The following is a 17,205-nucleotide window of genomic DNA, read 5'->3' on the forward strand; positions in this document are numbered from 1 at the left end:
AGGACTGAGGGGCACTGTGGTGTTGCCTTGGAGGACACAGCCCTTGTGCAAGCTGGATGAGGAGGACTTGGCAGGCTCTGGACTCTGCAAGTCAAGAGTCTTTCAGGTATTGGCATAGATTGGGCAGGAGGTGAAGGGCAGCTCTCCTTGTGCCCACCCTTGATGACTGTTGGCTTCCAGCCTTGGAAGGGTTTGCAGAGGTACCCAGACAGGATGGAGACTTGGGCTGCAGGTGTGTGGCAGGATAGTGCAGATGCTTCAGGAGGTGGCTAGTTCCTGCTCTCTGTGGTGCTCCCACGCTTGTCTGAGCAATTCAGGGCTGGACTTGCCCTGCTGGACCTTTTCTCCCAAAGCACTTTTTCATCTGGAGGTGGCTGTAGGCTCTTGACTGGAATAGCTGCTGTTGCAGCCTGCAGAAGAGCTGCAAATCTCTATTCCCAGGCAGAAGGTGTTGGCAATTATTGCCAGTCCTGTCTCCAGGAAAAAAGGTGCCTCTGCTCCAAAGGGGCCTGTTGGCACTGGGGATGCGGCCCTGCCTCTGCCATTTACTGCTGAAAGCTGGTTCACTGCCTCGTTAAAACCTCAATCCCAGCTAAGCCCCTCCAGCTGTCCCCTGGGTGATGACTTCTCATGTATTATGCAAATGCAGCACACAGGAGGCCAGCAGGTCAGGGCTGTCCGTGGTTTAATGATCCGGACGGGCTCCAAAGGGGACCAGGGGCTTCAGATCTGAACTGCCTCACTAATGATTTCATTCTTTCTCTCTGTGCCTGTAAGTGGGACATCCTGGGATTTTGTGCCTCTGCTGTGTGGAACCAGAGGAGGAACAGCAGGCAGGTGTGGTGGGTGGGAAGCAAGGAGTGAGCTGGTTGAGAGGGTTTTCTGCAGGCAGCTTAGGGAGGGAATCTTCACCTGCCTGCAGAGAGCACAGCTGTGGCACCCAGAACCACCATGCTGGGCAAGTCCTTGCCCACATGAGGCCACAGAGCCTGGCTGAGCTGTTCTGGGATACCTGCCAGGGCCACTGCAGTGAAGAGTTCATGTGCATCAGCTTGTCATTTTGGGAAGGGCAAAGCACGAGGCCAGAGCTGTGCCAGCTGTTGTTTCTGACAGAAGGATGGCCACTGGGTAGTGCCAGATGTCAGCTGTCAGGCTGGAGAGGTTGACTGACCTCTGCCTTCTGTGTTCGTTGGTGTGCTTAGTCTCCAGGACTAGCAGAGTGGTCAAGGGGAAAAGGGACAGGAGAGCTGCAGGGCACAGTGCGAGCCATGCTTCCCTAACAACTCTTTTGCCAATTAAATTACCTGACTGTAGGCTGACTTCGATGCACAGCTTATAGAACGCAGTCACTAATCCACCAAGTCAAATTGTGTTTCACCAGCACTTAATTGGGCCTTTTAATATAAATCACAAAGGTTTCATTTTACTTGATTTCGGGTCCTGTCTGTTGCTTGACCTTTAAGGCTTTAGACCACTGAGCATGCTTTGATTTAAATGAAGCATTTTCTTCTCAGCTGTCTTGGACTCAGAGCTCTTGCCAGGGAGCTCAACGGTTCTTCTGGATGCAAGAAAACAGCCACAGGCCCTGGGCACTGAGCTCGGGAGGGATGCAATGCTGGAGACTGGCCAAAACCATGGGACAAATCCAGGCACGTGGAGACTTGGGAGAGTGGTGAGGCCCTGGCAGAGGCTGCCCCATCCCTGGAAGTGTTAACAGCCAGGCTGGACAGGTCTTGGAGCAACCTGGGATAGTGGAAGGTGTCCCTGCCATGGCAGGGGGGTGGAATTAACTGGTCTTTATGGTCCTTCCAGCCCAAACCATTCCATGATTCTGTGATTTCTGATGTAATATCCTGTATGCCATACAGCAATTTTGCCAAGGACTCCGGCAATGGGTGCAGTGTTGGAGTTGTTCAGGAGAGGTTGCCATGCAATCAGCACCTCTTTGTGCAACGTGGTAAATGTAAATGCACCACTGACACCAGGGCACTGCAGCACAAAGAGCATCAGCTTGTACAGATCAGCTCAGGAGAGGGTCAGAGTGGTCACCCTGTGCCAGCCCATGAGGCTGTTGTTTGTCAGAGCATGGGTGGCCCTGTGAGAGCTCTACAGGCAGTGATGGGAGGGTTTCTGAAGCAGGGATGGGGAGTGCGTGAGTGTGTGAGGGCACACACATACACACAGGTATGGCCATGATCCAAAGCCAGTGTGGACAGCACACTCTTGTTAACAGTACTTGATGGATGGAAGCTAAAGCTGCTGAGCTTCGAAGCTTATCTATCTGCTGGAACATCAGAATTTGGAAAATTATTCTTAATAAAGTCATTTACAAGAATGATTAAGCAGAAAGCCCCGAGAAGCACTGACAAAAGGCCATCAGGGATGATTGTTTTAAGTGACAGAGCCTTTGCTTTCGCGGTGTCCTGGCTTGGACACTTGCCCTGTGCTGAAGGAGGACACTGAAGGGAGGCACTGCAGGGTGCTGTGGGAGGGGTCTCTCCCAGCTGGTCAGGGGAGCCTCAGATACCCTTGTCTGTGTGTCACGGCAGCCCAAGGCAGAGCTGCAGGGCTCCTGATGCAGCAGGACCAGCCCCTTCACTCCTTTTTTCCACAAGCCACCATCCTGTGAGGTTGGTGGGCATGGCTGCTCCAGGATCCCTGGAGAAGGGCAGCCTTGATGCTCACTGTGGGACCACTTGGGAATTCATTTCCTGGCTTCCTGTCCATCTTCCTGAGCACCTGACCCATGGCTCCCACACCACCCATTTTCATAAGTCCATCAGCCAGGTCCTTTAGTTGTGCTGTAGGGAGCCTGAATGGGGCTGGAGCAAGACCCCACCTCTGTACCCACCACTGACTCCTTCCCCCCAGCTCTAATCCTGGCTGGATCCAGCTCAGACGGAAGAGGAGGCTGTAATTCACCACCTTCCCTGCTCCTGGTGTTATTTCTCAACAAACTCCAGGCAGGCTGGTGTCCAGGTAAGTCCTTGGCAGCTCCGTGGCTGCTGGAGCTTGGAGCATCCTTATCCCAGGGACCAGCCCTGCAGGCAGCAACCACAGGAGTGCACAGCCAAGAGGTGACACAAGAAAAGGAGCCAGGAGGTACATTTTAAATACTTTTATTTCTTAATTTACATAAAGGTATATATTTGGCTTATCTTTTTTTATACTCTGAGATTCACAATCAATTGCTCTTAAAAAATAAAATAGTCATTTGCTTCTGAAAGAAATCAGAAAACTATTTTATACTCCTTCCTTGTATAACAAGAAAATATACTAATACTCCCGTACATCACATAGTAAAAGTGATTGTAAGTGCTGGTTTACCAAACAATAAAGCAAATGGAGAAGAAAACAAGCATTTGGGATGGAGCTTGGAAGAACTCTGCTTCCCAGAGCACAGCCAGATGTTTATGGGGTTTAATCACCCTGACTGTAAGGGGAGAGGCTCCTGGGGCCACCCAGACCTGCTCTGGGAGCGGTGGCAGCAGGAGCCGCTTGGGTTGGCAGCTTGCTGCCTTTTGGGTCATTCTCTTGCCTCTTTGGGCAGGTCCCATTGCCTCAGTTTCCCACACTGTGTACAAACCACCTCATTGCCAGTGCAGGATCAGCTGGGGGGAGTTAATGCTTTAAAAAATCCCCTTTATGTAGTGGAGTAGAAGAAAACCCTTGTGATTAACTGAGAGGCATCTGCAGCCTCCCCGGTGCCTCTGGACACTTGCACAGACCCTGGTGAATGCAGCAAGGATCTGGAAGGAGCCTGAGCCTCCCTCTCCTAGCCTGGAATGTATGAGAGCAGGGATTCAGGGATCCCTTGGTGAAGGTAGGACACATTTCTCACTACTCTGCTCCCTTCCCTCTGTCCTTATTTAAACAGAATCCACAGCATTTCCTTCATGGGCACAGAGGATAAAACCAGCACGGAGCTCTGACAGGGACTAGAGCCTGTCACAAACAAGGACTGCCAGTGACATTACAGAACATTTCAGTTCCCTTTTCACTGTTGACTCCTGAGAATTGAGTTTAAGGAGAATTCCTAAGCTCTGAACCTTAGCAGAAATGTTCCATTTTGTTGACAGTAAATGCTACAACAGAGAGAGCCTATCAGAAAAGCAATTTAGGAAATGTGGTTAATCTTCTTTGGTCTCTGAGATGAAATGACTGATTGTTGGGTTGCTTTTTGTTTCTTTTTAAACAGCTTAAAAAGGAATTTCTTAATGGGAATCAGAAATTCATGTGCCTTTAAAGCCAAGTGTTTGGCTCCCAGACTACAGCTGCTGTGTTTTCCCTCCAAGTGTAAATAGTGGCACGAGGTAGGAAGTGAAGCATTGTTTGGGATTTGCTTTGCTTTGTTTTTTCTAGCACCTGCTTGCTCAGGCACTCGAGGAACACTTCTGGTTCTGGTTCTTTAGCCACGTCTTAGAGCTATTGTTAAGGTATTTCAGGTGACAGAACCCTTGCAGAGGAGTCCTGTGAGGTCTGGGGAGGAGGAAAGGCTCACAGGATTATAGGGCAGGGACTTGCTATGGGATGAGCACCTGGAATTACAACCATCTCTGCTGTGCTGTAGGTCCCAGCACATCCTGGCAGGGAATGGGAGATAAACCCAGATTTACTAACAGTACCTTCCTGTGCCTGACTAATCCTATGGCACAACCAGGACAGCAGCTCCCAGCCTTAACTCACAGCCAGTCCTGGTTTGGCATTTCCTGAGCTGATTTAGTCCTCCTTGGAGCCTAAGTGCAGCCACTTGTGAGCACAAGAGCGAGGTGCTTTCACCTGCTCAAGTTGTGCTGAACTGGAGGGGTGATCTGAACCGTGAGAGGGGGCTCAGAACAGAGGGAATGGGGGCTTGCTGAGCCAGTGCCCTCCCTGTGGCAGTGCCCTTCCTGTGGCAGCCTGGCCCTCTGCAGGGTCTGTGCTCCCCTTCCTCCTCCATCCAGCTGACACAGCATAAATTTGGCTTGTGGAGGCCAAGTGCAGGAAACAAGACTCCAGTGGAATGGCACCATGACATGCTTCTGCATTTGAGTCTAACCCAGTTTAGGCACTGGCCTTGTCTGAAAGCTCTCAAATGCACCTTTGTAAAGGTACAAGTGACACCCCAGTGACAGCGCTCTGGGATAGGCCAGGGTTGGGTGTGCAGGAACCCAAGCACTGCTCTGAAGGCAGCGTCAGCCACCTGCTTTGGAGTATTGACAGGGAGAATTAGCATTGACAGTCTGAGTGATATGGTATCATGTAAACAAAGCATGAGGTCACTGGCACAGCAGTATTGCACTCCCAGGCCCAAGGTACAGCCATTCAGCCAGGTGGATTTTGGTATTTTAAAAGCCTGTGAACCTCCTAGGCAAGGCTGAATTTAGCATATGGAAAACTCTAGAGCCCATAGGGATTTCAGTCCAATGTTCTTCTGGGTCCTTCTGTGACAACCAGCAGCATACCCAGTGCAGTGAAACTCTCTCCTCTGTCCCATTGCTCAGTCTCAGTGACAGGTAGGTCACCCACTGGAAGTTTTCCTGTGGTGCCCTTGCAGGCCCTGGCACCTGGGCACTGGGAGGAGGAGGGCTATGGACGTTATTCATGTCTGCTATGGTTGCACAGGCAGCTCCAGATTTCAAATGTTTAAATAAAAACTGTTTATCTAAATATATATATATATTTATATCTCATCTAATGTCTTCAGCAGAGATAAAGCATCTTACAACATATTTAAATAAAAAATAATAATCTGAATTGAGCCTTCAGTGTCAAAGAAAAGGTGATGTACAGAACAGGTCCCCAACTAGTGCAGTCTGTGGGAGTGGGAGTGCTGGCAGAGCAGCAGCATTCCATAGGACACCAGCTGCCCTACAAACAATGGACTTCATTGGCTACAACTAAAACCATTTACACAATCTACAGTTGCTCACTTGGGCAGCATTTTCTGGGTCCAGTGGCCAGTTGGTTTCCATGCTCGGGGACCCCATGAATGTCCCTGCGCTCCAGGAGTTCCCATGTTCTCGGCTGCCCTGCTCGTCTCCTGGTGCCTGGCCCTGCAGGCTGGAGCAGCAGGATGGATTTGGTGCTGGAGAACCCCTCTGTGATGTGGAGCTGAAGGATCCACTGATACCCAGTACAGAAGGGCTTCGAGCTTGAGATTGGTATGGTGGGAGCAGGAGTCCACGTGTCATTGCCTTCACTGGCAGCTGCAAACAGGGAACAGAAGGAGGTGGTTACTGGGGAAGTCCCAGGTATGGACTGGCTTTGTGGTGGGGGCCAGCTAAGAGACCCCAGGTCTCTGTGCAAGCTGGGGGCTGGCAAAGCCTGCCCATGGTGGAGGCAGCACTTTGGGATGTGCTGTAGCCATTTGGAATGGAAACAAATGCGCTGTGATCCAGGCCCAGGCTGCTCTGGGAGGTGACCGGCAGCAGGTGTGTGGGTACAACAGCACAGCACATTACAGGCTCCATTTCTGTAGACTGTTTTTGACCCCCTCACTTTACTAAAGAAAAGAGGGACCACCTTGTGCCTTAAATTGTCATTTTTGAAACTGCTGTTCCTTGGAGAGCCCAGCTCAGGTGTCAGTCCAGCACAGCCCAGCTCAGCATGCTGCTGACACGGCAGAGCAGGCACTGCAGGTGGTCCAAGCTGGCTTTAAGGAGCACGTCAGCACCTATCTGCTGAGGTACTACTGTGGTGGCCTATCTAGCAGCCAACAGCTTTCCTAGATAAGGGGGCACGGATAACAAGTTCTCTCACTGCAGGATTTCCTGTGAGAGGATCTGTGCTCCATGTTATGCAGGAAATAGCCCCTGACCTTAAAAATCAGTGACTGCTGCATTACAGAAGAATTATCCTATGATGGTGCCCTGATTTCTTTCAGCCTGTATAAAACTGGACCAAAAAAGAAGAAAGTGCAGTGAAAAACCTTGGTGTGCCCAGGACCTAGGTAGTCACTGGCTTATAAGGCAAGTTTCAGCAACAGCACAAAGTACTTCCTCCCAGATTTGTTGATGGCTTTTTTTAAAACAAACCTCCAACTTTATCTAAAAGCTGCTGTTAAATAATACTGTGTGAGTACACATCCAGCCCAGAGCCTGCAAGCTCCAGGCAGCCCTATGCCCGAATCCACTCCCCTCTGTGGAAGTAACACATCTGCTGTGCTAGAGATTGTATTAAATCTTTTCTCTCAAAAGGCTCATTGAGTTCTGATTTTCTGATTACTCTTTCAATGCATTTAATTTATGGGAAAGAAATCTCCTCCTCAAAAACTTGCTTTAATTAATTTTGGCTCCAGTAAAATGCTGGGAAGTCTTTATCACTTGTGGCGGCTCCAAGCAGCAGCGCTGTGGCTGTGGGGGAGTGATAAGGACAGCATGACCACAAGGGACAGGGTGGGCAGCAGGAAGGGGATGGTCCCTCCAGCTCAGTGCTGTGGCCCTGGATCGAGGGTAGCAGAGGGGACAGTCCCACAACAACACTCAGGGTCGGTGCTGCCAGGAAACACTTTCTGCAAAAAATTTGGACTATGCCAGGAATGGTGGTTTGGGAGCAGCCCATGTTTGACCCAGAGCAGGGCAGCAGGAAGTTTTGTGAACACCAGAAGGTTTTAAGTTCTGGCCTGGGACAGTCACACTGCTGGTGGTCAAGGGGACAGGGGTAATGGGCTTTTCTGCTCAAAGAAGGGAGCACCAGGTTCTGGAAGCACCTCCATACCCCAAAGGACACTTGAGCTGACCCCTGGTTTCCCTATTCTTGATCTGCTCTGCTTTGGGCTGAGGGCGGCAAAGCTGCAAACCAGAGCTGGCTATGGAAACTTCTCTGCAATAGATAAGGAAAGAAATGGGCTGACAGGGGTTTGGAGCAGAGGGGTAGCTTGAAACCTGCTGCTGGTTTGGGTCACTCACCATCTCAGACTTTCACAGAGGCTGGTGGCATCACAAGTTGATTCACCCTGGTGAAGGGAAAACAAAAGTGTTGCGTGAGAGCTGCAATTAGCAAAGAAATGGATTCCTAATAACATACCAGCCTGGTAAATCCAGGTTTTGGTTGCTTAACAGTGTCTAAAGAAGTAGGACATTAATAACTGTCCTGCACAATGGTATAAAGCTGAAACCCTGTCACACAGGGGTGCCTGACAGCAATGCTGACAATGGCTGGAACATGCCAAGTAACATTGCTGGCACTAATTGACAAGGATTTGGGAACGTCCCAAAGGCATCCAGACGTAGCAACTATTTCCCCAAGCCAGTACAAGATTGTACAGTGGCTGTCAGTGTCCTACAGCCTGACAGCACAAGTGTAAACAGTCATCACTGATAAAAATTAAATTAAGAAAAAATGAGTTGTCTTTCAGTTTCCAGCTCCTGAAGACCTGCTGCTGTTCCAGGCACCTGCTCCTGGGTGATGGACAGCGTCTGGCAGGGACTGCAGCGTCACCAGGCAGGAGCTGTCCCACAACTCCTGGGATGAGGGCAGCAAGGGGAGAGCTCCTGTCTGCTCTGTGGGACCCAGGGGACAGCAGCAATAGTCCTATGAAGTCCATCCCTTGCACCTGCTGCTTGTCCTTGCAGTACATGCCCTGGAAAATTCAACCTTCGACGGCAGCAGCTCTTCTCCCGTCCCCTCCCATGCTGTTCTTGTTACTCAGGGCAGCAGTGAGTGCCTTTGATGGTGACACACAGAGCAGGCCCCCGTGTGAACTGTCAGAGTTGTCATCCTTGGACTCTGAGACCTTTGGAACTTGCTTTCTAGCTCAGATGCTCACTGACCTCAGTGGGAACACCTGGATTCTTACAACACTGGGAAACCCCCACCACACCTACAGACCTGCCCTGATGTGGCTGTTTGAGTGCTTTACCCAAGGGCTCACTGGCTGTACTTGGGCAGTAGCAGCATAAATAAATCTGAGTCACAAAGGGAGAGTCTCCTCCTACCAGTGGAGGTCAGCTGTGCCAGCTTCAACTAAAAACCAAACTGCCCCAGCAGTGGTTTGTACCTCTGCTGTCAAAGGCAGCCTCTCTCTGCATCAGTGAAAGCCTTGGACAGGTGCACAGGGGACATCACAGAACTGCCACTGCCTGAGGCCCTGCCAGGTGACAAATTCTCAGGAAACATCATTCTCCTTTGGACACATTAAAACTTAGTTGTGGCTCTTCACCACACTTTGTACCTGACCCAGAACATTTTTTTGGCTAAATTGGACTCAAACATGTTCCAGGATAAAAATTGACCGGTACTCAGGGGACACCTTCCAAGAAATAGCTGCATCAGGAATTGGTCCAGTTCAGCCGACAGCTCTTAACTTCACACCAACCCCACAAGTCTCCAAGGTGCACAGAAGCCTCTGTCCCTTTCCAGGCTATAAACCAAAATATTTCTGATGCAAGAGCTGACCCAAGTTTCTTTGTACAAGTCCCATCCTTGAACCCCACTGCACTGGAAATCACATTGTATTGGACACTGGAATTGTGCACAATACATCAGAGAAAATTACCTTAGAATGCTACAGCCAACTTCAGAAGTAGGAAGCAAGCTCTGGAATGTCACAGAACTATCACAGAACACTAAAACTCCAGAGGTTTGAGTGAGATGTAATGTTTGAAAGTCATATCCCTTGCCATGTCATTCCATGTTCTTAGAGGATACAGAATCTATACAGAAGAAGTCAGTTTTGCCATGACTTTAGCACAGAGAACCCACCTGCATTGCTGACAACTGTAAATAGACACAACTTTCCTACTCATATAACAGTTCAGCCTCCTATGGGATAAAATGTACCTCCCTTTTATTTTAACATTTCTCTCAAGTTCTGCTTTATCTCTGTTTCACAGATGGGAACAGAGGCCTGGAGGGGCTAATCCTGAAATGCGTTTCGAAGATTTCATGGGAAATTAGACTGCACATGACTTGTGAACCTCCTGGGGAGAGAAATGACTTTCAGGGATCACACAGGAAGCTGGTGGGCAGGAGGGAGAACTGAAATAGTCCCCAAATTTGGGACAGTGCCTCCTCAGTCCCTCTGAAGCCCTGTGCTGCAGACAGTGGTTACTGCCATAACCAGTGGCAGTGGGGCTCAGCTTATGGGTTAGGTGGGATTTTGTTTACTTTTTTTAAAGCAAAGTCACAAATAATAAATTTTAAACTCTCTTAGGTGGCAAAACGTAGTGCATGGGTTTAAAATAACAAGGTTCAAGAGCATCTAAATCCCTGATTAAGTACCACTTGCCTTTCTAATAATGATAATCCCACGCTGAATGGATCACTGAACAGTGGCTCCTAAATTGTTCTGTTTTCTCGGCAGTGTTTTCTTAAGATTGAGAATGTTTTCATTCCTTGAAGAGAGTAGGGTGGGAACCAGTCTGTTATTTCCAGAGGAGGAGGAAACTCACCCAAATTGCCTTTTAAGAACAGAAGCTGTACCACTTTTTTTGGTTTTTTTACTGACTCCTCCAGCAGTTAAAAATGTGGCTGATTCTCTCTAACCCCATCACTTCCTCTCCTGTCAAACCTAAATATTTCTCCTAGATCCTATCAAGTCATTTCCATGTACTGTGACAGCCTCTATAATTCTGAAGTATTTATAAGACTGTCTGTTTAATATTAAACTACATGCTCTAGAGCTGTTAAATATTTATGCTATGTAAAATGGATCTAATTTCACTGTACCTCGGCCGGTTAGAGACCTGCATGAGGACAAGACAGCCAATTTAACTTAACAGATGACTGGCTAGGATCTTTTACAGGTCAGCTATGCTCTATTTCAGGAACTGGGCAGGATTATTCTCCAAATTCTCTGTCCCTTCCAGCCTTGCTGGTGCCCAAGCCAGCAGCTAATGGAGATTACAGGTTGTAGTGCAGCCAGCACTGCTGGGCAGTCCCAGGGATTTGAAAGAATTCCTGCTGCCTACATCCAGTGCAAGAATGTTCTGCTCTGCCCTGGGCCAGCAAGGGGAGAACCCAGATCCCCCTTCTCACCTGCAGCTCTGTCTGCTCCAGCTGGGAGGAGCACTGGTGGGATGTGTGTCCCACTGACTTCCCACTGAGCTCCAGGGATGTGTCACCTCTGTCCCTGAGCTCCAGCCAGGAGCAGGATGTCGGGAAGGAGGACACACCTCTGTGTGCAGCACTACTGTGCCCAAGGCTCCAAGAGAAGCTGTGCTTACAGAAAGCTTTTGGGAATGCTGCCAGCCCAGTTAATGTCAAGTTTCATGCCTAAGTTAAACACCACCTGTATTTCAGTATCCTGCAGCTTTCCCAAAGCCCAGTTTTCTCGCTATCTAAACAAGCCAGACTCTGGCTTTTGTAACTGAGAAGCATATTAGGAAGTGATGTCCTGGTTTTTACAGCCTGCTGTACTTAACATCACTTAACTTTTACAACCAACAATAAAATGCTTCGGTAGGGTCCTTCTAGCCTGAAAATAACTCAGTTTTTGAGTTACTGAGCAGGAGTTTTTTAGTATTGAGTTTTTGAGCAGGAGCTCATTAGGCAGACAGAAGTACTGGGGCTACAGGGGCAGCTAGACCACTGGACTTAGCAGCAACTCCTGCCAGTGGTTAAGGATCCTTCTCCTTAATTTCAATGGAGAGAATTCTGTGTTTCTGCTGCAATGTGCCATCACATGCCTGTTTGAAACAGTGCTTTAGGAAGGGACACAGGGGGACCAGTCACTAATGGCAGCCCCCAGCAGATTCCTCCCTGTCTGAACTTCCTCAGACATTGTTGGAAGGTTAAAAACATCTCCAAAAGGCCTTGTGAACACACTGAAACCTGAAATCTCAGGTGATGAAAAGTTCATGGCCAGACATTCAAGGTCATACCTTGAAAGATAATGAGACTTTATGGCCTTCATCTATGAAAAACAAATCTCTTTTTCAAATACAGCCAGTTGAAGGGTGTTTTTTGGCATCAGAGCATAAGGAACAACACCACCCTCCACCTGTGCCTGAGAGATGATGAGCAGCCCAGCCAGATGCAGCAGTCTGCAATTCCAGCTACTGAAACAGCAGCATTCAAAGCTAATGTTGCTGCCTGAGATTGGACAAGGAAAACAGAGGCTAAGGATGGTCATTTGTAGCTCCTGTATGACTTCAGCTGTAAGAGTGAATTTTATCAACTGAACACAGGAAGGGACTTGCAGTGATGCTGCTGTTATCACTAATTCCTGCAGATAACTGATGAAAGAATTATGGAGTAGGAGAGCTGGAGCAGGCCCTGTAACAAATCAAAACCACAGCTGTTCTGCTTTCTCTCACTGTTTTGCTCAGTGCAGAAGCCAAAACAAACCAGAGATCTCTCAGCTGGACTCTGCCACACCCTGAGTGCAAACACTGGCCCCAGTCCTGCACCACCTTTCTACTAGACACTCTAGGAGGAGCAAAGCCAGCAGGCTGGACACTCCAGTTCAGGTGTGTACCTTTTATGCCCTTCATGATACAGTTTTTGATCAACAGTGCAAAAGGTAACTGCGTTAGATGTTGCTGCCCTGCAGTAGCTAAGCCCATTTTCACCTGCAGTTAGAAGGAGATGGCTTTGGTTCCCTGCTCCACAGCAGCTCCCCCGGGATGCTGAACAAGCTGCCACAGCCTCCAGCTCCTCCCAAAAAAAGGCTGCAGAACATTAACCCTCACTACAACCTGTTACCTTCAGTAAGAACAGCGGAATTGAGGATTGCTCCCAGAGAGCAGCTCCTGCTCTGACTGACCTCAAGCTGTTTTGATGGTGAAGTCAGTAATTCTGGGACAAGACTTGTGATTGACAACATGAATTCCTGCAGAACTTCAGACTCCAAGTAGGCTGCAGCTGGAAACAGTGACTGAAAGGGAAGGAGAGCAACAGTGATACATCAGCCTACAGAGCTCCTAGTGAGTGGCACAGGGATAAGATGGCACAGTTAAAAATACTCCAAATACTGAGCTTCCTGACGCATCAGACAGGTTATCCAGCCTGCAGGAATGGGCTGTTGATGGAGTTGAGGTCAGTTTGATGAAGGAAAAGGATGCTAAGACAACTCTAACAAAATTCAACCAATTATCTGGCACAGGAGTTTGCTTTGGAGCAGGAATAGTGCTCACTGTGGCTGCTGCCTGCCTGTGCTCTCATTCCCAGCCAGGGATGGGGCCTGGGCCTTTGTGCACCTGCAGCCCTCCATCCCAAGGCTCACACAGGAGCTGGTTGTGCAGCAGAGCCGTCCTTCCCTCTGGAGCACTCGGTCGGTGTGGAGTGACAGCTCTCCAGAGGGGACAGGGGCTTCTCCAGCTGCTCTGAAGAAATGAATTGGCTCAAATCCCCTTTTCTTCCTGCATGTCAGTGGGTTTAGCAAACAAAATATGATAATCATGTACAGCAAATATATTTTCCCCTCTATTTGGTTCAGCCCCTTAAAGCTGTACAGACTGTAAGATCTTCCATCTGTTCATTTAATTCAGGTGCTGATTTGTCTCCAGAGGCAGAAACATGGGTCAGCTTCACTTATTCCTCTTTCACAGATCTTGACTGAGGAGAAAACTGGCATAAAGGAAAAATCCTTTCCTGCTATTTTCCCAGGCAGCTGCAGCAGAACAGATGTGAAGACGAGCAGTTAACAGCACAAATCAGGGTCCCAAGGACCTGGATGGAAATGAGCTCCAGAGCTCACCAGTCTGGGGGGGTACTCTGACACGGACCCCTGAAGTCTGTGAAGATGGGGGTCTCGAAACCTTGTGCCTGAGTCTGTCTCTGGAAGTATAATTCTGCCAGATATTGATGGGCTTAATATTGAGGTGGAGGGATTTTTAGTGCCACAGAAGATGTGTGAAACATCATATATTTATGTCCACTGGAGAAAAGAGGCAGTGGAGTACCTCGCTTTTGGATTGAATGGCAAGGGAGAGAAAACATGACATAAAAAGCAGATTAGAACTATTAAATCTTAAAATAGAAAATCCTGTAGAACTTCCTGATGGCACTTGATTAAAAACATACTTCTTATCCTCCAAAATAACTGCCTCATGCTACAGGTCTTTTCACAAACCTGTGAGCTACCAGGTGTGGGGAACTATAGAACCATGGAAGGAGTTGGGTTGGAAGGGACCTTGAAGACCATCTCATTCCAGCCCCTTGCCAGGGGCAGGGACACATTCCAGTAGCCCAGGTTGCTCCAAGTCCTGTCCAACCTGGCCTGGAGGCCTCAAGGAAACATCCATCCATTTCACTCCACTGTAACAGTCCTGGCAGTCCCCAGGAGGCTTGTAGTGGTCTGGCAGCAACTTTGGGGATGACCAAGCCAGAGCACTTAAGACACTCCTTACTGGAGCACTGGAGGTAAGACTCCAACAGTTTGCCCATGTTTCTCTAAAAGATGTCATTTAGGCTGTGCTGGGTTTGGCTGGAGTAGATTTAATGAGATTTTCCTCCCAGTGTCTGGAATGGGGCTGTGTTTTGGATTTGTGCTGAACATGGGTGATAATACAGAGATGTTTTTGTTATTCCTGAGCAGGGCTTGCACAGAGCCAAGGCCTTTTCTGCTCCTCGCCCTGCCATGCTGGTGAGGAATTGGGTGTCCATGGGAAGCTGGGAGGAGATGCAGCCAGGACAGGAAACCCAAACTGATATCCACACCTTTTGACACCGTGCTCCTCATATAAAGTGAGGGGAAGAATGAGGAAGGGAACATGTTTGGAGTGAAGGTGTTTGTCCTTGCATGTAACTTGCATGTGATGGGGCCCTACTCTCCTGGGGATGGCTGAATACCCACCTGCCACGGGAAGGGGGGGAATTAATTCCGTTGTTTGCTTTGCTTTGCTTGTGGTGCAGCTTTTGCTTTCCCTATTAAACTGTCTGTACTCAACCCACATGTTTTCCAGCTCTTACCCTTCCAATTCTCCCCAGTGTGCTGGTGGGGCAGGGAGTGAGTGGCTGTGAGGGACTTGCTTGGGTTAAAGCCTGGCCCAGGCCAAGGACCCAACAACAAATAAAGTGCTCTAACACACCCACAGTCACAGTATCTGCCTTGCAGATTGCTGAACAAGGAGAGGCTGCTGATAAAAGCCAATACCTCTGCAAAATGCTCTGACATCAGGAAGCAGCAGGGCTGAATTTTTCATGATTTCTTCCATTTCCTTGTGTCAGAGACTGTTTCTTGCTTGGAAGGCTGCTGCCTTCTGCTCATGCTCCAGTCACCTGCATGGGATCTGATCAGATTTTGTTTCTGTGCCAGGGCAGCCTTAGCAAAGAATCTGTCTCAGTGAGAATTTAAAATCTCCTCCTGCATGGCAAAGTCCCTCCACACCAAGAATTCTCCTTTGCAATGTCAATGCCTGATAAGTCCATTGGTAGCATATGATTTCAGTGCCCCTTGTACATTTGGGAAAGTGCCTTCAATCCTGTTTTACAGCTGATGAGCATTTTAGGGACAGCATCTGACTTCTTGGGGCTCACAGCAGAGAGTCAGTAGCCAAGACAGCAGGAGGACTCCCAAGCAGCTCTTGATCTGGAGCTCTTGGAGAAGTGAGCTTTGGCATTCCTATAACATAAGGCACATGGAGAAGTTCCATTCTTGCTGTAAGAGAGCACTAAGTAGCTAGGAACAGTGTAGGAATATTGTTTTCCTTTCTCTGTGGCACAGGGGATGAACCTGGGAAGGTCAGTCTGGTGGGGAATGGGTGGTTTTGGAGAACCCAGAGCTCTGCCTGCAGCCCCTTTTGCAGCTCAGGAGTTCCCAGAGCTGTGCCAGCACCAGCTGCCCCCATCCTTCTGCCTGGGCTAAAGCAAAGCTCCTGCTGCCAACGCTGAACTCCGACAGCACGTTTCAAACACCCTGTGAGGACCACAGCTGAGCTCAAACTGCCTGTGAACAACCACACTGACCTTTGACACCTCCCTACCCGACCTGCAGGAAATCCACAGGCTGATGAACGTGACACAACAAATCAGCAATCGTTCTATATGAGACTGTTTTCCATTTGCATGACACCAGCAGCTCCCAACTGAGGCAGCAAACCAGCATTTAAAATTCAAGTCCTAAGCTGCTACATTCTTGGTTTGGCTAACTCTGTTTATGGAGTTACAAACATGGCCAGTAAACAGGTGAGAAAACCAACAGCTCTACAAGGAGCTTTTTCAACCAATAATAGAACTACTCACATTTTCACCACCTCTCCCCTTCATATTCTTAACACAAATTCTATATAAACCATCTAATAGTCTAATCTTGTTCCATCTGCAGTCTGTGAGTTTTTATCATGCCACTCTCAGATACACAAAACTCAGTCCTTGCCTCATTCCTTCCATCACCCCAGATCCTCTGCATCCTAATCCAGGCTTTTTGCTGTAAATTCACATGGCTTCAAAGGCCAAGGATATCTTACCTGGGCCAAAAAAGCCTTGTGAGTTTCTACCACTGTAGGAAACGTTTAATTATTGTTCTTTTGTAAAGTCAAAACAAACAAAGCAATGATATTCTTCCCCCTAAGCAGCTGAATATCAGCAGTGAGCAAACTGTTCTCAAATATCCCTTTTTGGGAGTTGTTAAAATCCACTTGCAGCTCCTGAAATCCTCAAATCCAAACTCTGCTTCAATGCAGCACTGACACATCTCTCTAAAATAAGTGTCCAGCCTCTTAAAACCCTCTGTGATACAGCTCCAGCTATTTCAGAGAAGGAACATTCTTTTTGGCAATGCAAACTACCAGAATGGAGCACACTCAGTGTCAGTCAGCTGCCACTTTAATACCTGGGAAATGGTTAATGGAGGGGCCTCTGGGCTTTGCTGGCAACAACATCAGGTCACCTGGTGGGTCCTTTCTGTCTCCAACTGCTGCCACAGAAAAATCAGAGAAAGGGAGGGTTGACAACTCTGTGAGTCCTTCCCCCTCCCCACATAATAGAATCTGCAAAGCAAAAATAAGGTCACTTTCAAATTGCTGCAATAGGAGAACTGGGAGATCATTTTATATCCAGTTCTGCAAAAGGCTAAAAATAAGCATGATATGAGGCAGAAGAAAGAGCCTGAAAATGGATTATTCTCATTTTTCCTGTAATGCAATTTGCAGATGTGCCACATTTAAGACAGCAGAAGTGTCTGGACTAGGGATAGTTCTTTTTGTGGATTTTGCTATTTCCTCTGTAAAGAATATTATTTTTCTAGTGTTTGTACCCACCACTTTTAAAATGAAATGTTCACCAGCACTTCTACTCAGCAAGAGCTTCCACACCTGATCAAAGGTGTTTAGAGTAAAATTT

The 17,205-nt window shown here is 48.3% G+C and overlaps 1 protein-coding gene across 1 annotated transcript in view; it reads right to left on the bottom strand.

Moving 5' to 3' along the window:
• Window positions 1-3,153: 3,153 nt before the first annotated feature.
• The window catches only part of LOC138120641 (sphingosine-1-phosphate transporter SPNS2-like), a 138,046-nt gene continuing 123,994 nt past the window's right edge, over window positions 3,154-17,205 (bottom strand). The window contains exons 12-13 of the mRNA XM_069033458.1: window positions 7,890-7,936; window positions 3,154-6,188 (exon numbers count right to left, since the gene is read on the bottom strand). Coding sequence (XP_068889559.1) covers window positions 7,894-7,936 — 43 coding nt within the window. The 3' untranslated portion in view covers window positions 3,154-6,188; window positions 7,890-7,893. The remainder of the gene's footprint in view (window positions 6,189-7,889; window positions 7,937-17,205) is intronic.

The sequence above is a fragment of the Aphelocoma coerulescens genome, chromosome 19 (assembly GCF_041296385.1).
Source record: "Aphelocoma coerulescens isolate FSJ_1873_10779 chromosome 19, UR_Acoe_1.0, whole genome shotgun sequence".
In the NCBI taxonomy this organism is placed as follows: domain Eukaryota; kingdom Metazoa; phylum Chordata; class Aves; order Passeriformes; family Corvidae; genus Aphelocoma; species Aphelocoma coerulescens.